The sequence below is a fragment of the Echiichthys vipera genome, assembly GCF_963691815.1.
Source record: "Echiichthys vipera genome assembly, chromosome: 7".
Taxonomy (NCBI): Eukaryota; Metazoa; Chordata; class Actinopteri; order Perciformes; family Trachinidae; genus Echiichthys; species Echiichthys vipera.
Window position 1 is genome coordinate 22,354,266 of NC_139832.1, and position 22,414 is coordinate 22,376,679.

At 40.0% G+C, this 22,414-nt stretch overlaps 1 protein-coding gene across 2 annotated transcripts; it reads right to left on the bottom strand.

Moving 5' to 3' along the window:
- Positions 1-21,429, bottom strand: cpt1ab (carnitine palmitoyltransferase 1Ab (liver)). 2 transcript variants are annotated; one of them, XM_083917498.1, is made up of 19 exons: positions 21,312-21,429; positions 18,529-18,693; positions 17,979-18,121; positions 16,849-17,020; positions 16,192-16,293; positions 15,243-15,380; positions 15,004-15,081; positions 13,506-13,613; positions 11,051-11,135; positions 9,179-9,374; positions 7,969-8,157; positions 7,540-7,645; positions 7,127-7,243; positions 5,645-5,809; positions 3,796-3,927; positions 3,514-3,666; positions 2,644-2,757; positions 2,281-2,373; positions 1-2,202 (listed from the first exon to the last, which is right to left on the bottom strand). In XM_083917498.1, the coding sequence occupies exons 2-19, from the start codon at positions 18,667-18,669 to the stop codon at positions 2,119-2,121; spliced, it is 2,316 nt and encodes a 771-aa protein (XP_083773624.1). In that variant the 5' UTR covers positions 18,670-18,693; positions 21,312-21,429; the 3' UTR covers positions 1-2,118. The 2 variants fall into 2 exon arrangements, with proteins under 2 accessions (XP_083773624.1, XP_083773623.1); XM_083917497.1 differs by lacking the exon at positions 11,051-11,135 and adding an exon at positions 12,683-12,770.
- Between the last annotated feature and the right edge of the window lie 985 nt (positions 21,430-22,414).

Here is a 22,414-nt window from a genome sequence, read left to right on the forward strand (position 1 = left end):
TCACTTTATTGTTAAAACTTGTTTTGGTATATCAGCTGCTTGTCTTTTTACACCATCTTTAAATTAAAAGGCAAACATATACAGCATCATCTTCGGAAAACCATGCAGCAGTGTAAACATTATGTCTACTGAGAGAAAACTTCATACAACTACATCATACTGGCAAAGGCTGTGATAACAAAACTGTCATGTCAAAAAAGACAAAAGCATTTCGTCTGTTTCACCTCTTAAATCAGCTTTAACTAAGTGCTCAACATTTGCTAGTTGGTAAATATGCATGTTTGTTTTGTGAATAAAAGGAGGTTAAAACATGGAAAAAAATAAATAATATGATGAACTGACAACATATACATAACAGAAATGCATTCCTACAGCCCCTCTATATCTGCACTTCCTAAGCTGAGAAAAACAATGGCTTCCTACTGTACCAGGGAGACATCACAACCTATTAAGCGATTCTACACCTCATATTAACAGTTGAAATATCCCTGTGACTGACAACTTGTTGCTCATAAAGGTTTACAATTCATCTTGATCTGACACAAGGGTTGGTTAGTTTGAACTAAAGGACCAGTCATGGAGTGTACAACAGAGTTAAAGTAAAGTTAACCCACAAGAAACAGAAGAAAAGTTTGTCAGCCACACACTGTCAGTCAGTCACGCCCTAACACACATCCCATCCAGCCAATCCTTCACTCCACTGCAAAGTTCATGTTATACTACCCACCAGCTCATCTAGGTCACATGGCATTATACTGCATCTCAATTTCTTCCACTGTTGTACACAGCGACATAAGCACTGATCGTCCAATGTGGTAGCCAGCACCCTGGAGTACTAGGCCAAGTTAGTAAAACCTGAGTATGAAAACGACAACTAGGGGTGTCACAATTTCAATTCTAAAATCAGAAAATCAACCACTTCAATTTGATTATTTAAATCAAACCATATGCACTTAGTGTGTCACATTCTAAAAATATATATGTATATATGGCAGCTATCATACTTGTAGCCTGATAATTTAAAATTGACAGTTCAAGACATTAAGCCAATGATCTGTTGATCTTTACGAATCAAGACTCTGTAGTGTAATAATGACACAGCAGTCAGTGCTAAAATTAAAAATTTTAAATCGAAAATTGAATCAAATCGTGTTCTTAAAATTAAACAATCAAACCTTATCGTGACACCCCTAGACAAAACACACAAAAGTGATTTGCTTTGATTGCATGATTGCTTTCATCGCTAAACCATAAAATCATTGCAGAAGCAACACACTGGCTGTGCACTTCAATAAGCAAGGCATGTTGATCCATTAATTAAAAGTAGCTCCCTGTCTGTGTGGGTATCCAGGATCACACTGACACAGGGTCACTTTCCAGATCAATGCCAAGTATTTCTAATTCTTTTAATTAGAGATCAACTGTTTTACTCCTTCTGGCCTCCGCGGGTAAAGGATTACGGGATACAACTGTTCAGCCTATCAAATCAGACTCTGTATTTAAAGTGAATATGAAAATTACTGGACGCCATGTAACATGCAATTTCTTTTTGATATCATGAACATCACATTCGCTGCTTTGACCAGAGACACATAACTTGGGTGCTGCAATTGAAAAGACTAGAAGAAACATTAAAAATAATCATAAGGATTTTCAAAGTTGGGTCAAAAACTAGTAAAAAAAGTAATATTGCCCCATCTCTCAACTTAAAATGTGATTCAAATATTGGATGATGCTACTGAACAACCCTTTAGCTGAAATGTGTCTTGATGTGGTAATACAGACTTGGTATTAGACTAGAACTCTAATTTACCCCCTCCCTTTCTGCCCTTTTTACATTAGTGGGTCACTAAGGCACCCGTGCGAACAGTCGTGTGAATAAAAACTTTGATCAGTGCACTACCTGTACCCAATAACACCGGAATCTCACCTTGCCTATACATACAGTACACATAAACGCCCCACAAGCATATTGACAAACATCAGCCTTACATCTGTAACATCAATTAACTAAAATGACCCAAAATCCCAATATTTTATTCTGTACAAGCTTCAGGAAGAATACATTTCTTGCTAAAAAACAATTTCATAGGGTAACTTCACCCATGGGGTGGCCAATCACTTGGTTTTCTTGTCGAGCTGGAAGAGATCCAGTATGTCGAGCATGGCCTGTCTGATGTTGGCGCCAAAACGGTGGGAGTCCTAAAATAAAGCAAAAAGTCTCAAGTATTCAAGTAATGAACATGGAAGAATGTAAATTGTCTACGGCACTGAACTTACAGTTTCTGGGCTTGAGTGTTTGCTGGAGATGTGGAAGTTGATGAGGTTCTCGCCAACAATGATGTAGGAAACGCCATAACCATCATTGGCCACCTTTAGGACACGAGGAAAAAAAAAAATACATTTCAGTTTTATCTTAAGAGTCTCAATGATTTCAAACTATATTTCCCCCCCAAAAATGGGAATTTCTGACATGTACATACAGACCCTAATCAAACATGCATAAAAAAACAGGTGGAGAGACATTCTATTGTCAAGATGAAAGAAATATTTATTCAACCATAAAGGACACAAACTTCATGCTTCTTCAGCAGACTGCTCAACCTTCCTAAAAATCACAGTGAAAACTGATGTGTAACTTACTGGGCCGAAGCCACCTCCGGAGGACACATACTCAGGGTGTCTGACCAGATCAAACAGTTCAATCTGCTGCAGAGGTGTCTGACTGGTGGACAGCCTCCACGGCTCAGACAGGACCTAAAAATGAAGGTAACTTACATTTAATTCAGTGGTCAGAGCAATCTCACGCTGTGTTCTCAGCACAAGAAACATGTATTCTAGAAGAATGTTTTTTCTTTATTCGACTGTGATGAGCTGGATTTAAATATACCATGTCACATGTAAGTGAAAGAAGGACAAATGTGTTTTTTTTGTGGTAAATGGCTGCTGAACATGTGTATTTGTAGGGTGTAATGTAGTAAGTATACAGAGCACAGTCTACTTTGAAATGATTAAATGTGTCTGTAAACTTAATGAGCCAGTTCCATCAGAAATTAAGCTTAATCTAGAATAGTTAATTTGTGTTTTAAAATGTGCCTTTCTCTTTAGAAAAGTTACATTAGTTATTTTCTCACTTATGGAGGTTTGGAAAGATTGATTTCAACCGTCGGCAGTTACACTAATAATATTCCTTCAGTAAATTCAAGTATGCTTAATTTACAACATCCAAACTGAATCTGGAGACAAAAAGGCCCCTTTAGCTCAACCTGGCCTGAGACCCAAATATTGAAAACTATCATTTTGACCACTCAATTTTTCATCATTGTTTGAAGAAGAAAGCGGATGCTCTCAAACTTTAACCATTTTGTTTGTGTTGTTGTAAACCAATTAGAAATGTGTCCCTGGTCTGATTCACACTGACAATATCACTTAGGTAGAGCAAATTTACAAGCGCCAATCGTTCCAGCTTTAAGAGCGGAAAACTCACAAATACTTGCAACAAACACCTCGTACCTCTTTGAGGAAAGCTGAGTCTTCTCCCAGGTATTTGGAAACCACATAGAGACAGAAAAGGTGGCGATCGATGCCCTCTCCTGTCATTGCCAGGCGGTACATGTTTTGGTGCTTCTCTGCTGCCTGTTTGAGCAAATTGAGACGCTCTTCTCTCTGAAATAGACAGGAAGGAGATAAAAGTCAAACTATTACAGAGCATGATCTACATTCTGGATTAACAAACGGTGACTAAGAGTAGCACTGTAATCAGAGGTGATGTGTGTTGCTGCTGTTTAGCCTTACTGTCTCATCTCTGATCATGGCACGAACAAAGGCACAAGTCTCCATGGTGCAGGAGCGCACAGTTTCTGTTCGACCCTCACGGAACAATCGTGTCATAGAGGCTTCGTATGTCAGGCAGAACTTCCTTTTGTCCTGTTGAGAGACAGAATGAATCGACATTAAAGAAAACAAAAAATAAACAGGAAGATGTTTTAAAAGCTGAACAAAGTTTTGATTCAATTATTCATTGAAAATGTTTGACATTCTTCAATGAAATGTTGGATGCAAAGTTGACACTGCCCTCTGCTGGAATTTAGGAGGACTGTATTACTGTATTGTAAAGATAAGGGATGATGGTATTTTTCAACCTGGACCTAATTTCCCCATGTATTTCTGTGTAAATTAATAATGGAACTGAAACAGTATTGAGCGTGCCATCCACGAACCAGGCTGCAATGTAATCGAACGAGGCAGCTGCGCACCAACTATATACAGTGGTGATCAAAATTAGAGAACAAAGTATTACTTTATTTATTCTGACATATTGTTATTTTTTATTGGTCAAAATTTGATAGTGACAGTGAGCAAAATTCGAGAATTCACTCTAATTTAACAGTCACCATTGTGTCAGAAGAGAAGATGTAAACAGTGTTTTCTTCATGCGATAGGATTAAAAAAAAAAAAAAAAAAAAAGGAAGTGTAGAGGCCACAGCTTTGAATGACTTCAGCTCATCTGCGCCCACAGAACATCACTAGTTTCTCACACTGCTCTGCTTTGATCTTGGTCCGTTCTTCTTCAGTCTCTTCCACAGTTCAGTAACTGTAGTGGGTTTCTTACACATTACTTTGTTGCCAAGGGTTTTCCAGAGATTCCCTATAGGGTTTGGTTCTGGACATTTCATTGTTTCAATATTCTTCGCTTCAAGGAACATCTTAACCTTTTTTGCAGTTTGACAGGAGACATTGTGTTGCATGAAAATTGCAGCTAATTGGGAGACATTTGGAGTGGAGGTGTTGCATGTTGAGGTTCACATAAACATTTGCGTTCACTCCTGCCATGTAGTTGTAAGAGGCCTAACTCCTGCTGCAGAAAACATCCCCCAAACCAGGACACTTCCTCCTCCCAATTTAACTGACTTCTTCACACACTTTGGGTTCAGTCTTTCCCCAGGTCTACGCCAAACATAATATTTCTTACTAGACACAATTAAATTGAATGTACTCTCATCACTGAAGGGCACTCTGGACCAGTTCTTCTTTGTCCACACATGCTCATCAAAGGCAGCTGTGGAACTGGTATCGAAAAGATTTTTGTGTTTGATTGCACATTTCCAAATTTCGCAAACAAAACGTGGAGCTATGCTTTGTGCAGCTTTCATAGACTAACAGTAGCTTTGAATAGGGACAGGCTGAAGATGTAGCTAGTGCTACAAATGGATCCTAACGCTCCAGACACTAGTCCCCTTCCTGAAGAAAAAATGCTGTTCCACGAGTGGAGAGCTGCAGGCACAGCAGAGTTAGGCTAAAGTTACAGGATAATGGCAACTTCTCTATCTTTCAATAATGTTGTCAGACCCTTGCAATAACAATCTGAGCTTGTCACTGGCGAAAACACCACTTTTGGCGGATGTACATTGATGGTCGCTATTGCCCCCATTCTATTACAGCTCAGTTCGCAGCAGCCATTATGCAGTGCTTGACCTCAAAACTGGACCAATTTCTTAAAAAAAAGGTTTGTCACAGAAATGGGGAAATAGGGTGTAGGTAAAAAAAACATACCGACATTTCCCTTAAAAAAACAAGATATATAACATACAATCTATCTGTTAAGTCACACAATGTTATTGAGACAACATTGAGTCGTGCTTACCCTGTAATGGGCCAGCTGTAGGGCAATCTGGATGAAGGCATCAGGACTGGTGCGGCACTTCTTAATCAGACCCTTGCCAAAGTCATTGAAGGGGAAAATGTGGGAGTCCACATCATCAGCCAGAGTCCTGGCTAATGTCAGAGAGCTCTGGATGTCCTCCTGGCACTAGAGGAAGTGATACAGTCATATGTTAGACTGAGCCGATGCAGCATGGCTTACAAAATACTTAAACAAAACAATTGAGAAAGCTCAAATTTCTCAAATTGATAGTGAAGGTCTTAAGTAGCCCAACCCAGTTTGTAATTATTGGGTAGTCCGACTGAGAACAATGATGGTTTATTTCAGATAAATCCTCTCCTTCTTGGAAGAGTATTGAAAATGTTTCAGTTGTCATTGTCTCTCCCTCAGTATTTATGCTCAGCAAAAGTTAAATCTTCACAAAGAATACAAAAAAAATATATAGTTAGGAAAATGTTTACGGTGTGGTATCAGGTTAGAAAATATTTCAGCGAAACCTTCTCTCTAGATTTAGCCCACTATGGGGAGACCATTTTTCCCACCAGGCAGATTAGATTCAGGTTTTATGAAGCGGACTAAAAACGGTTTAAAGAAAACAGGGGATTTGATGGCATTAGATAATGGGACCTTGTGTCTTTTGAAGAGTTAGTTGCCAGGTATGATATCCCATGTAAGCATTTCTTCAAATATTTGAGTGAAACACTATTAGATTATCTCAAAATCCGTCTTTGTCTATTCCCCCATAATCTAGTTTGGAAACAGAAATGAAAAATGACTGATATGGAAAGGGCATCATCTAAAAATGATATTATATAATTAGATATGAATGTTAAATAAAAGCTCAGATTAATAAAAGTGGCATTAGTACTTCTTAGGTCACTTTTTGAATTAAAAAAGAAACGACACCCAACAGTTATTTCTCTACATCTTTGAATTTAAGTAATAAAATACCAACACTGGTGCACATTAACTCAATCTACCAGTAGAGGGAGGCCAAGGTCTATGAATATCAAATCTCAGTTATCAGCCAACATAGTATGAGACCTTCTAGCTGTTAAGCTGTTAGTATGCTTCATCAGAAGTGCTCGTCAGATGGTCAAACAGCTTTGTGAACACCCTCACCCCACATCTTTCTGCTGTCAGAATTGGGGTCTGAATCCATCAGCCTTCCAAAACCGACAATTTGACATTCACACCCACTTGGCCAGCTGCAAAGAGGCGAGGAAGTAAGCAGGGTTTGAACTTCTCTATGTCACTTTGTGTACAAACGAGTGCAACACTGTAAAATTCTTCCAGAAGTGACTGAACCTGTGCGCAGTCATGCCCATATTTTAACGATAATAAAGTTCCATCCTCTTGATTATGGCCAGCTTTTCTCCCAACCTTCAAGTGAGGCCAAATACTGAAAACACAAGCGGTCGGACAACATGCTGTAGGAACTAGTTGCTTTTGTCTGACCCTTACCTCAGCAGGGATGTCCCAGGACAGCCTCTGAGGACCTGGCAGGTTGGGGTGTGGCTCTCCGCAGCAGTGACCCTCCTCAGTATATCCCAACTTAAAAGGGTCCATGGAAAGAACATGCTGCAACATAGAGTCAAGGAAGACATGACATTGAATGATTCACGTTTCTGTCTTAGAGGCTTTGATGGACAACCATCATGCAAATGGGACATACTCCCCTCCATTTCAGTGTGGAGCTAGTTACTCATATATTGCTTGTTTGTTCCTTTACAAAAAAAGGAAATCATATTTTTTCAATAAAGCCAAAAGATAATCTGAGGTAATCGATTCTTAATTTATTCCTTGTGAAATAATTAGAAGCTGGTTTAATGAAAAAATAGACTGGAATTAATTAGACAAAAACTATACTGACATACCTCCCACAGATGGCCAATGATTGGAGCATCTGCCCAGGAATGCTCTGCATTCAGTCCCATGGTGCCATTCTTGAAAACTATCAGGTTAAAGGATTTATCAAACCACCTGAACGACAAAAGAGAAAAAACACCGTCAGTTTATTAACCAGCCGCAACAGCGACATGGTATTGATTTCACCATTGAGTCTGTGTGTGTCATCATGGAGAAATGTGGTCCTAGAGACACCTACTGTAGCATGAACTACCACAGGGGTGGCTTTAAATATTTTGCCAGGTGTCTATACTGTATGTCTTTCTGCAGCTAGATAGAGGTGTGTTGAGATAAAGATAAAAAATTGGGTGTGATCTGAGTATATGTTTGTAATATATACATTTAAAAAAAGATTACCCCGCAAACAAAGCAAAACGAATTAAATCCATATGTCCCACCTGTCGTAGCACTTTCCGTGGAGGAGGGACTTGGCATAGCTGTCCAGAGACTTGACTTGGTTGTTTTCATCGTAGCGCTGCTCGGTGTCATCAAGGGTTACAAAGAAGGCTGCCTTCTCAATGGTGTCCAGAGATTGCTTGTTCTTACCACGGTTGAAGTAGGTCTCACGAGCCTTGGCCCATGGGGTCCTGCAGAATGTCAAATAACAGCATATTGTCAGGTAGATGTCAGGCAATGCCCTGCAGGAGTCAAGCCTATTGGCAATTAGTGCTCTCCTCAGAAAAGTGTGACTTATGTGAGGGAGGTACAGTAATTAGCTTAGCATTTTTGGGGTCACTACCACAATCCTCTCTACCTTCAAATAATCCTCTACACCTCTGTACACAGGCTGGTCAGATGCGTACATGAACTGATGAAGCCTCTTGGATGAGAGTTGAAACGTCTTCCTAGACAAATAACCAAGTCCAGTTGCTTTTGATTGAAATTGCTTTGAGGATAACAATGACCTGGACAAATGAGAACATTCACAGGCCTAGTAACAGCTAAGTAACAATAAATTCTACTACAGATATGATGCAGATACATTTGAGGTCATTTAGCAACAGTGTTGCCATCACATAATTTGTCCACTCTGAAATGTCCCACTCAAAAGATACAATTATTTAGCATCAAGTTTATGTGATCCTTGTAAAGAGTGGTATATCTTTATTTTCAAAAGCTGAATGTAAGAGGACATATTATGCAGGTTTTTTTTTTTAGATCAAATCTGTTTCAAAATGACAGCATCTGTTGGGCTATAGTCAGTTCTCATTTCTAAGAACTGACCATTAAGCTTTATCTATGACTGTAAGTATTCAGTATAATGACACTGCACAGCTGCAGAATGCTAATCATTACCCCACTAAATAAACATCTCTTTGCCTGTCCACACATAATACTTCCTGTAGTGCTACAATACAATGTGTAAATTGTATGGCCTTATACAGTCTACAGCCCGCTTTGTAATATAAGTACATGGTATATTGTAATATAGTGTTTTAAATCTGCGATACTGTACTCTTGTTGTAGTTTATATTTTGTATTTTATATTGTGTATTGCATATATTATTGATGTACCGCTGCTACGATGACCTAATATCCCCCCCAGGGATAAATAAAGTTATCCATCTATCTATCTATCTATCTATCTATCTATCGATCGACACCCACCTGTCCCCTGCAGTAAGGGCGGCTAGTTTCTCCTCTCCTGGCAATGGTTCAGACTTGTCGGCCAGGATTCTTTCCATCTGCTGCTCTATCTCCCGTGGCAACAGCAGCCGTCCGTCATAAAACATCCATACCTTGAAGAAACGGCCCTTATGGTACACAGCTATGTGTTTGCTCTCGTTTGTGTGCTGGAGGATGTCTGGGAGAGAGCGGCCAATGGTAAGAAGAGAGAAAAAGAGAAAAACAGATGGTGACAGGGAGAGTAGATTTATGTGTTTGTACAACTTTAAATTAAAATTGTATGTAATTAAAATCTTGAAAAGAAGGCCGCTTTTCAAATGGAGTGTGGATATCATAGCATTTCATTTCTGGGAACAATAGAAGTGTTAGCAACCAGATCTTGGTCCCAGTGGTGGAATGATGTGTTATCCACAACATTTACAGATATCTCTTAAAACTAAATATTTTTAAGGGCTGGTTCTTTTATTTTTTTGTAAACATCCTTCTTTCATTCATTTGAAGGGCAAAGAACCCACAACTGAATTCAAAATGATACTTCATGATGGGAAGGACTACTATCCAGTTCAAAAACTAAAGCAGCTTGAAATGGGAAGTGCGGGAAGTGAGATGAAAAGGGAAAGTAATTTGGTGGTGGTTTAGAATACAATGAACTGAGGCATTGTTTGTTTGAACAGCATTGTGTTCACAAGGAAAAACAAATTCAAAAACTTCTTTGATACAAAGTTGTGACATTGTTTTGATGATGTAAATGTTGTTCAAACAAGCATTGTCTTTGCTACAGGCAAGACAAGGAGGGGATACTTACACTAGGACCAAAACCATGAACAACAACCACCTCACATCCAGGTAATACTTGGCCTACACCTCCAGCAATATGAATATACATATGTGGACTGACTGACCAGTGAGACTACTTACTTTTCACATTTAACATTCAGACATAATCTAAATGACCTGCTTTACAAAATTACACTAAGACAAAGGTTCTACACTTTACTTAAAAAAGAAACAACTTCCATATTACCAGGGTCAGTAACTCCCATCGTTGCATCTCCAAAAACTCCTTATGAACCGATAAAAAAACCTTACGGGGGAACTTCACTTATATTTACTTTGAAGCTCATTTCACATTTTTCAACACTGAATCTCACTTTCCATTTTCTCATACATGTTCCTGCACAACAAGAAAGTCAAAGCAGTCTTCATCACAGCTAAGGTCTTTGTCCTGACACTTCAAGCTTCGGGCTTTCCGACTGAACAGGTCGCCTCCTCTGGAGTGTTATACCAGACATTAGAGGTTATTTCCACACAGGCTGTGTATGTTACATTAGTTTCTTCTACAACTGTACAACAGCTCTAAATCCCAAGTTTCAACAAAGCTCTTGTTGAAGTTAACATTTCATGATATTAAAAAATATATATCATGAAATGACTGCCCCCTCATAGGTCGTTTATTGATTTTAGACAATGTGACTAACTATGAGAACCACCCAAGAGTTAAAGTTCTCATATTTAATAGAATATTACCAACCAATTCCATTAATTTATATCCAAAGTATATATACCTGCATATATAAAGTATATATATATATAAATATATATATATATATATATAGAGCCATGCCACCAAGTCTTACCTTAAAACTATCGCTGTTTTGCCTTCTCAAACCCAAACACTACACTTCTGTCACATGCAAATTAGTCCTTCCACCATGTGCATAGACCTCCACACATGCATTATTTATTTGTGGAGGTCAAACTATTTCAGGTTCAAATAAATGGACAACAAATGTCCCAAGGAGAAGTACAGTAGGAGTAGTCTGGAGGACACGGCGGCACTGCTAAAGACTCTACCTGTGTCTACACCTGGGACACGACTGGTGTTGAACATTTGCTCGTATTGGGCTGAGCACATGGGAATAGTGTGTAGGAGCATGAGCTGAAAAGCAAAAGGGGAGAGTCAAAAACAGAGATGACAAACTAATTCACTAAAATCCCCAGAGAGTGGCAGCAGACACACACCTACAGGGACAGGAGCATGGATGAAGTGAAAAGGTATTTGATAAGCAGTCTTAAAGAAGAGAAGGGATCTCAGAAGGCTGCCAGGAAAAGAGACATGAGCAGGGTAAAAAAAACAATGGTCTGCCATCTCAGTGCCACCAGCAAAGCCCTGATATTTGAAGTAGCATTTGTACTAAAGCCTGTGAATGTTCTCATTCGTCCAGGTCATCGTTATCCTCAAAGCAATTTCAGTCAAAAGCAACTGGACTCGGTTGTTTGTCTAGGAAGACGTTTCACCTCTCATCCAAGAGGCTTCATCAGTTCATGTACGCATCTGACCAGGCTGGGACTGGTCCATCTAACTGGTGTGAGATCCAGGTATTTAACCTCTCACAAGGCCGATGATGTCACTGAAACCTTTTGTGCTCCAAGTGCCAACGGCGTCGTTAGAGTGGCAGTCGTTGGTGGGAAGTTAGTTTCGACTTCGTTAGTGCTCTATTGAGTCTTAGCGACAGTCGTTGGGGTCACAGGAGGCAATTTGTGAACAGTTGTTCTTTGAGGTTAGATTGTTGAATCTCCTGGGAAGGGATGAAAGGGCAGCATTGCAAATTGGAGATAAGTGGTGTCTCAGACCTCCTCCTCTGTTTAGAGATGTTTTTTCTACTTTTACATAGATGGCTTCTTTTACTCCTCTTTCAAACCATCTGTCCTCTCTGTCCAAGATTTGGACATTGTTGTCATCAAAGGAGTGGGCTTTCTCCTTGAGGTGTAAGTGGACAGCGGAGTCCAGGCCTGAGGAGTTAGCTCTCCTGTGTTGGGCCATGCGTTTATGCAGTGGTTGTTTTGTTTCTCCAATGTAAAGATCTTTGCATTCCTCGTTGCATTGGACAGCATAAACCAGATAGCTTTTGTGGGTGTGTGGTGTTCTGTCCTTGGGATGTACAAGTCTCTGTCTGAGTGTGTTACCGGGTTTGAAATACACAGGGATGCAGTGTTTGTTGAAGATCCTCCTGAGTTTCTCTGATACCCCAGCCACATACGGGATGACTATGTTGTTTCACTTGTTTTCTTTCTCAGCCACTTTTCTTTCTGGAAACGGCCTTGTGAGAGGTTAAATACCTGGATCTCACACCAGTTAGTTGGTCCAGTCCCAGCCTGGTCAGATGCGTACATGAACTGATGAAGCCTCTTGGATGAGAGGTGAAACGTCTTCCTAGACACATAACCAGTCCAGTTGCTTTTGACTGAAATTGCTTTGAGGACATTTGTACTAAAGTGGAGATGTCTTACATTTTTAAATTTAACAAATATAAAAATGTACATCTCCCAAATAGGTGTGTAAAATAAAACTAACAAAAGGCCAATGATAATTAGGACTGTTTCAGGGCTGTGCTGTTGAGAATGAGTCTAGTAGTCAGGGTTTCCAATAGCTTTTGCCGTGGGTAGGGATTCAGAGGGCGTGGCAGATATGTGCCCTCCTCTTACCTGTCTCCAGACCAGGGACGCGGGTGGTGTTAAACATCCGCTCCCATTGAGCCGAACACAGAGGAACCTTGTTTGCCAGCAAGTATATCTAACGCAGCGTCCAACACAGCGAAGGGACAAAACAGTAAAACAGAGACAACGGAATGTGAGTGTGTAACAGAGCAAGCTCATGCATTGGTGTTTGTATATATTTAAACAATCAGTCTTTGCGAGAGATTATGTGGATTTATGCAACATGTTGTAGAACGCGTGTCAGGATTGTGAAAATGTCAATAGAATTTGCACATACAGTAAGCATCATGCAGGTGTGTAAAGGAAAAGGACTGACAGAGGAGCGGGGCAATAGGACACTGATGTGTCAGTAAAATCACCAGCATTCATCAAGCCTATTTCACTAAGCCTTCAGAAAATGCTTGTGATTTCACTCTGATTCAATTAACACAACCAAAAAGCATAGTGCATGGCTCATTCCAAAGTCAGTTAGACACAGTGAGCTGTGGATAACATCAAGGATCGACATAACCATTAATGAGATAAAACTACTTTAAGAGTACACAAGCAAGGGTTGTGAAAGATAAGCAGCTCTCGTTGTAAACTTAAAAGACAAACACACTGTGCTTACAGCTATTTATCAATAAATCATAAATAAAGTTAAACATTTACATTTACAAGTTAAGCATTTATGTTAAGCAGGATTGCTATGGTCAAACATGTGCTAATGTAGTTTATATCACAGTTTGCACAAGGTCTTCGGATTAACCAAAGTTCAATAGAATCAATTGGGGAGTGAAACAGGAAGGAAACAGAGGAGCTCTACACTCACTGGTTTGATCTGGGCTCGGTCCAGTTTTCTCCTGTAGATCATGATAGCATGGATGGCATTACCAGCCCTGGCAGCCTGGATGGAGGTGGGGAACACATACAGGAAATCCTAGGGGAAAAAAAGATTATTAGTAAAACATTTCTAATCACTAATATTTCATCCAACATGTTACACTGTTCTAAAAAACACAAGGGCCAGAAAACAATGTCACTTTTTGATCCATCCATTGATTCTTTGTTGCACATAACAAGTCTACCACCTCTGAGAGCAGTGTTTTTGTGATATGGCTTTCTAAGCAAGAACAGAGATCCATTTTTATGTAAGCTGAAAAACAGACATTTCAATGATGCTGGCGTGGTAATGTCCATGATTTAATATCTATTTGACAATCTTGGAACCTTATGGCTATCTAGCTTATAGAAATTTAGTATCTGTGAGAAATGGTGAATATTTCAGGGGTTACTGTGAAGCCAGCAGATATTCGAATAACAGATATCAGGGACAAGACTTTCTCTTCTCTATGCTGGCCATTGTTTACGGTCGCATAAGCAATTTGAGACGCGAGAATGGAGTTTCAGTCGTCAGACAACTCATTTCTAACAGATATCTGCAGATCAAAAAAAGCAAATAAGAAGCTAAAAATCGTTGGGGCGCCCACTAGCTCACCTGGAGAAACTGCGCCCCATATAGTCCTGAGCAACAGCCCAGGTTCATCCCAACCCATGGCTCTTTGCTGCATGCCTGTGTCTATATGAGTAGAGACTCATGCCTGCCCTGCTGCAGTGACAGTCATGTCTAGTCTCTGAATCATTCAGGCAGAAACATACAGAGGGAGCTGTGGGTTTGAGTTCCCTAACCTGCCCACAAGTAAAAGTAAAGCCACATTGCAATTTGGTGTTGGTATTTTCAGCATCTTGGCTGCAAAAGCTACAAAGACTGTAAGACAGTAATTATAATGAGTTCCCCTGAAACACACACGCATGGGTTTAGGTGTGTCCTTACCTTACATAGAAAAACATTTGTCGCCCAACTACAGTGTGCAAGGCTATCCTACACAAGATCAGACTAGTGGTACGCCATAATAATACTCTTCTCTAAAGGCTAATTCAGATTCTTCAGTAAAGATTATTACTCACTCTCATTTTAGTACAGCTGCCATGTGTCATAAAGCTGCTCATGCTTCTATATGTCACTAACAATGTCATCAAACAAGTCTCAGTTGGTGTGCCTGGAGGTGACATATGTTGCTCTGCAGCTCTAGTGGTAAATTATTTTCAGATTACTCATTTGTATATAACTCTCCACTTTAGGTCACAGAGATGTAAAGGGTCCTACACAAAATAGTCTGAAAAAAAAACAAATCTAAAAAAGTATTGAAAGCTTTTGTAATTAATTCTTGTGTTATCAAACACCCAGCTTCAGAGTGACTCACAGATAAACAAAAGGCTGAGCCATTGTTTCTTGACATGTACTCAGAAATGACTCTCAAATGTCTTACCATGGCATAATAATTACTGTTGACCATGATGGGTCCACGACCTCTAAGGTAAATGTACTCCTCCCACCAGTCACTGACCTGTGCAACACAAAGAGAGGGAGGGGACACAGGAGAAGAGTGTGACATTATTAGACAAAGGTTTCTCCGAAAGTAAGTAAGTTCAAGACCCAGGACAGTGTTGAAAACTATGACAAAAGATAGGAGATGAAAAAAAGGGAGAGGAATTCCTTCTAACTCACATAGTTGGAGGCCCACCAGGATTTGAGCTTGAGGTACCACTGCAGTCTGGGTCCTAGGTTCTTCTCAAAGTCTTTAGCCAAGCCCTCCATTCGTTCATACTGCTCATCTTCCATCAGTGGGCGGACTGACTCAAGGTACTTTCAACACAGAGAAATGCACAGTCACAAACATTGAAGCAAAGGCTCAAGTCCCTTTCACACATGCACTGCAAACCTGAAATGATCTACACATTACTTGGTTTGGCTGTATGTGAGAACACAAATGTCTGAATCAGCTGGACCGGGCATCGAATGGAGTTTACCCTGCTAGTTCCCTACTACTTAGTCTGAGTGTATTCACAGCAAGCATGGATTGATGATGACGGGGGTTGATGACACTCCTATTATTCCCACGCCAAGCCGAAAGTAAAGAAGGATGTAAGAAGAAGGGTGATTTACACAAAGATGGCAATGAAAATGTCTGGAGAGACGACACGATTATGGAACTTCTGTCGGTAAGGGCCGACAGCGAAATCCTCAGGCAAATTCAAGGAGCAGTAAGAGACTCTGTTGCCTATGAACAGATCATGAACCAGCTCCATCATTTTGGTGTAAACCCTGCTCCTGAACACTCTACCCACACACCACCCCTTGTCTAAACTAAAGTGAGTATTTCCAGTAAGTGAGAACGTATCTGACAGAGAATCTCCTGTTGTGTGCTCCATGTGTAAAAAGGACCAGGCCCTAGATCGCGTTTATCTGAGATGGGGATGTACATGCAGTTCAGTAGTATTAAATGGGCTTAATCGCAATTGGTAATTCAAAGGAAATTTTGAAATTCAAGCCTTGTCTAGTTTTCTTTATAAAGCAAACGTTGGTTCCACTCCAATAAATACGACCATTACAAATAATAAAGACTGTGCATAAAGCCCCGGTGCAGACAGGAAATTACATGACATGTAGGAATTACCCTTCTGCAGGTGTTCTTGATAGTGGGAACAGGTAGCCGTGGCAGGGAGTTCTGGAAACTGTAGAGCATTGGCTTCCTGCCAGAGAACACCTTCACCAATAACTAGACAAGAAGAACAGATAAGGGTGAGGGGAGAGGAGAAGCAAATTCAAAGTTACACTTTGTGTTTCACCTGGAAAACTTCAGGGTATGAGACAAAGTGCAAATAGGTTAACAGTGGGTTAACTTAAAAAGGACTTAAGTACTATGGCTTGCACTTTGACTGAATTTGGGATTAATAATATTAAGCCTTAATATGAAATACTTTTTAATATATTCTGGTTGTTTTTCAAGGCCTACATCAAAAGGAAATTGTCCTAGAGCAATGCATAGTAGGCTTCAGTTAATTTCAATAAAATCTGATAGTGAAACAAGTAGATTATTGCATAATAATGTACTGTATTAAATTATTAAGCTCTATTTACCAGACATGTATAGAAGTTAAATACATTACGTTTGTTACAACTCATCTCTCATACGTCTGGCTCTCAAAAGTGGTGTCAGTATCTTCAATATGAGAATCCAAACTTCATTCTTGTGTAGAATAATCACACTACACATTCCTGTCTGAATCTGCTCTAAAGTGAATTGAACAGAAGAGCACATTCACTGTCTCACCATCCATAGACGAGTAGACAAGGACACAGAGCCATGGCGAGCATGCATCCAGCCATGCCACGACAAAAGGGACTTTAGGACATTCCTCATAATCATGATTATGGTGACCCACAGGCCTGTGCCCACAAGAACTCCTCCAACTATCCTTTGGCTGTCTGTGGACATGTATCGACTGTGGAGAGAGAGAGAAGGGGAGACAACAGGTGCATGCCACGGAGGGGGTCAGTGTAAGAGTAAAGTAAAGTTAAAAGTATGGAAAATTACATTTAATGGAACTTTAATTTTTTTTAAACTTTTTTACTTTACTAATATGATATAGTAAATTAGTATTATGAATAAAGGAAAACAAGGAAAACGCAATGATATGGTGTTCAATGTAATAAAACAGGCAATTTAATTTTCAAGTTTGACCAACTGATTTATCGAAGAGTGTGCATTACAACGACATAATGGACACATTAAACAATGAATATCATATAGACCTTTTCAATGATGTTAACATAAACATGCGAAACAGTCCTAGTTTATTTCCTGTTGCAGTGTATGTGAATGACACCAGCTGACAGGAAGGGCCAAGGCTGTTGCCTAGCAATCAAATTGCGTTGAAAATGACTATAGCAGCCGTCAGTTTTTGCCCAGTCCAAAGTCATGTGAAATCATGACTGATAATGCATGTCCAACACAGTCATAAACAATGTCCTTGACTTGAGGGAAAATCCCCAGCATTGTTGATAAGGGAGACATTAAAAGATTATTACTAGACCGCTTGTTTGTTTGCATAATATTGCTAAACATGATCAACATTGTTAGCAATCAGGAAGATGAAAACTATTTTACAATCTGTAAATCTGTTAGTCTTGTGAAAAACTGCATACATTGTGTTAAACACATTTCACCGCCATTGTTATGCATTTGTCAAGATGAGGCATTTTCACAGTTTGGGATTTTTCATCATAGTTAATGATTTTCCTCAGGGGCTTCCTTTCACCCACTTTGTGAATTTACAAATTAGCAGGGTGGTTATGTCTAGACATAATACAGTGTTCCATATTGGACAAATAATGGAGGATTTTCAGCTTCTCTGCACCATGTTATGCGAGGGAACCACCTCATGATATCGGTGGCCTTACCTGATGGGTATGTGTTGACCCAGCTTGGCAATCAACCCCAGAGAGGGATCCAGCTGTTGATATTTATTGTAGGACATGTAGGATACAACCACTACCATGAACCCACCAGGGCTGCCTGGGTACACACCAGTCATTACCCCATTCTGTGGAAAGGGAAACAATGTGGAACGTTCCAAATATCATCAGAGTCACAGTAAGCAAAGAATCTATGAGGATATTGTTTATACAACCATCAATTTCACAACACAATGTTTTTTGGATCCTGCTGTCCTAAGTGAGATATCATTCATCAAGGTAAACAAAGAGGAATGTATGAAAATGGTAGCAGGTGTTTGGGTTTTTGTCATTTGGTATGACTGTGTAAACAGTCAACTAGGCCAAAGGCTTGTAAACAAAAAATAGGCAGTAAAAAACCTGTGATTATTTGTGTAAGGGTGAGTGACCCTGTTGTGGAAACTAATAGTAGACAACAAACAGTAACAAAAATGTGTCAACACACTGTACAGAAGCCCCCTGGAGTTTGATCTTCCATACGTTTAACAACTCTCACCTTGAAGCGAATAAACCTTTTCTTCCAGGAGTGAAGGCCAGAGAGGTAGATCTGGCGTAAGGCCTCGTGACACAGCTGTAGATCGATGCCATCAGGGGTGACAGTGAACTGGAAGGCCACCGCCTGGTGAGCTTCTGCCATGGTGGCTACTACTGTATAAGGTCACTGAGGGTAAGGGAAGAACAGGAAGAAGTTGGTGAAGAGGGAGTTTCAAGAAAGTAGCCCAAAAACATTGACATCATCATTGAAATCAGTAGTCCTTATTCCTCTATGGCATTGCAGGTTTCAGAATAAAACAGCCATTGATTGGGAAAACATTATTTTTGGATGGGGGGTATTGAAATTGGTTGGAGTTGGAATTCTAGAGGACACACTGTGGGGTGTATTTCATAAATCAGCTTGATGTGCGTGTTTTTGTAGCTAGTTACTATACCAACTTAACTGGATCCTGCAAGCTGACACCACAGGAGCTGCACTGGGGGATGAATTTGTTGTGTCACTGTTACCCATCTCTGAACTGGTTAAGCAGGTGTGGCTACTGTAGAAGCTCCTTCTAAAATTGCAACCTTGAGTGTGCCATTACATGTTTTAATTATGCTAGGATGCATTTTTTTAAATTACAATTATTTTTCATCTGATATGATAAACCTGTAGAGTGATATGACAAAGATGACAATGTCTATTCTTTGCATCGCTATCATCCACAACCTTGGCAGTGGAAAACTTCTTGACACATAATCTTATCAATCAAGAGAGCTGTGGGAATGAATCTTGATCAAATGGGAGTCTGGTCTTAAGCTCGTAAGTGGGTCTCGTCAATGCTCATCTTACCTGGGATTGAAACTGCAGGTAATACAGCTTCTAATACAAATATTGAATTGGTCTTTGTTTTACATTAGCCTAACTGATTAGGCAGTCTGCCAATTACCAGCCTTAACCCCTGGTTTGACAGGCCCAGAAAGCATGTCTCTACTTTTAAATGGCACTAATCAAGTCCATACCATTGCTGGTATAGCAGACTAGCAGTACAGTATATTTGTGTGAACTACAGACAGCCCAACACCTGAATGATGAAACTCTGGCTGTGGCATTGTGAGGAATCTGCAGTTAACAGTTGCCTTCAATTACCGAAGGAAATATAATTGGCACATGAGCATACAGTAACTACCAAAAAAAACACTGGGGAAGTCTCAAATTGTCAAATGGACAACACTGGTGTTTAAACAGAGATCTTAATGTTTGGCATCCCAGGGTTTTCACTTTCCATTGCGCTAAGACTACAGCAACTTCTCTCTGCAAAGCTCTTCTTCGTTTCCCGAAAGCAATGTGTGTTTTCTTTTCTTTAAGGAGTCCATTTTTACGTCATTCAACAAGCGCACTCTGAAAGCAGGACACGTTGTTTCTGCGTTTTCAGTCCTCGGAAGCAGCACCATCCACAGAGCAGTGTCTGAGCAGCCAGTCCCCTCCCCCCAGCTACTTTCCAACATCACATGATCCACCCTGTGCTGCAGAAACTAGGGGAAAGGTCGCAGCGCTGCGCCGCTTAGATACCGGGTACAACTGGCAACGTAGTACGCACAAAACGTCCGATGCCAGCAAGCACATCCCATTGTGGTGACAATGAAAACACATCATTGTTTTGTCTATTATATATTTGTCTATTTTCTGTATTTTGAAAGCAGACGCAGAACTATGTCTAATGTTAATGAATCATGTCCACTACATCTACTCCCTACCAGTCTTCGCGCACAAACGCCACATCATCTACAGCATTCTGCTGGTTGTCATTAAGAAACACCTCATCACACAAATTTACTGCCGAAAAACACCGCCGGCGTACATTTATGTTGGTATTATATCAAGTGTCCCGCCCACGTGGTCCGTGAGAAATGGGGTCACCAGTGTGTGCACCCCCCCCCCCCTAATATAGTTAGTAGACTATATTATATTTATTTATCTTTGAGTATAATCAGCGTTTCCAGTCACATGTAAATAAAGAGAGTGTGTTATCTCTACTTTTATGGTGCTCTGACAAAAAGGACACCTTGACAAATAGAGTTTTACTGACCTTCACTGGCAGGTGACATTTACACACCTTGTCTAAATTTCTCTTTTGCGACTATCAAACATCAAAGGCACATACATACTACACTGCATTATTATTGGATAATATAACTGTATATCACTGTATTGAAGCTCCCATGTAGATGTCAATGGATGACCTTTACTTGGACTTTTGCCTACATTCATGTTATGAACAGCAGTGTTAGCCAGGTCCCCATACCTGGATCCTTCAACATAAGATCGCAATACAAAAAAAGTAAACTCAATAAATATTTAAACGTTAAACGCACACATTCAGTAGACGCCTCTCATATTTTCCAAAACCTGTCGTTGAAAAGCAAAGCGTTTGGCTCGAGGTTATTGATATATGTCCATAAGTCAATGTTTCCCTGACTTAATTTCTGACTGCTACAGGCCAAAGAAGCTCCCAGCCGCCCAGTTATGTCAATGCGAAGGTAAGAAAATATACTCTACGCCCTGTAAACACCGCAGAGGCTTTAGGCACTGCGCAGACGAGGAAATACAATAAATCCACAACCGAAACCTGGGCTAACAGCGCAGAGATAACAACAGATTTTAAAGAGGTTTTGTTTGTCGGCTTTTTTTCTTCCTTCCTCAAAAACCCTGCAGCCATATTTGCACCGCCACTTCCAAAACTACCCAGAGAGAGTCAAAACGACGCTGACACATGTACTGAAAAGAAGAGAATTATTACTCACCAACCCTTTCTAACAGTCAACAGAGAGGGCAAGGCTTTCTGTTCTGACAGGGATGTGACACGGCCTGGCTGTCGGCAGGGACTGCTGCTAAACACTCTGCATGAATGGGAGCACAGACTTGTAGCCTGCCCCTTTTTTTTAGTCAAGTCGGCTTCAGAACAAGTCCTGGTAGAAACAGCGCCCCCTGAGGTATGTTGTTCTATAGAGGTTGTATGAGGATAGTAGCTAACACATACTGTACACCAGTGGTTTTTCTATATTTTTTAAAAATTGTTTTCCTCTTTTTCTTGAATTACCTTATTTATTATGCCATTAGCTATGGATTTCACTCTTTGGTTTCATTTTACCCCATGTTTCTACTTATGTTATATGTTGTTCAGTTATTTTGTTGGTTACTGTGACCATGGTTGACATGGAGGAATACTGGGATTTATGTTTTTGTTTTAGTTCCTGTTTCTTTACTTCAAGGCGGATGTATTGACACACTGTACAACTGTTGCACTTTTACTTCTTTGACCATCTGCAAATTCAATAAAAAATGTGGAGAAAAAAAATAAATACATCAGCTGGAAATTACGTCACAGACACCATGAGCACCCAGTTTGTTGAGTTGTACAGATGATGGATACAATATTAGAATCATCTCTCCAAAACCTCAAACCTCGCTTTATTAAAGACTTTACAAGCCATATATGGATAAAACATGAGGCATCAGTCTCAGGTATCACCTGTATGTCTAGTGTTTATCCAACAGAGGGCGCAAGGTGACCATTGTTTGTCAAATAGTTTGTTCATCCGCTTAATTTCCTTGCAACTATTCATTTTCTAGTTAAACACTCATGAGGTTTTTATTAAATATCAACATGACATGAATTTAACAGGCTAAAACGAACATTAGCGTTAAGCTAACACCATCCAACCAGAAAACTGAAACTCAAATATTAATGCAAAATAAAGAGGAACAAGTGGAACCTCGACATCATTTGAATTTGAGTATTGTATTAGTAACAGAAAAAACACGGTAAATATGACGTCTTACCGTGGTTTAGGTTAGTTCCTGCACATCACACACGGAAACTCAAACTTTCCTTCAGTGACAGACC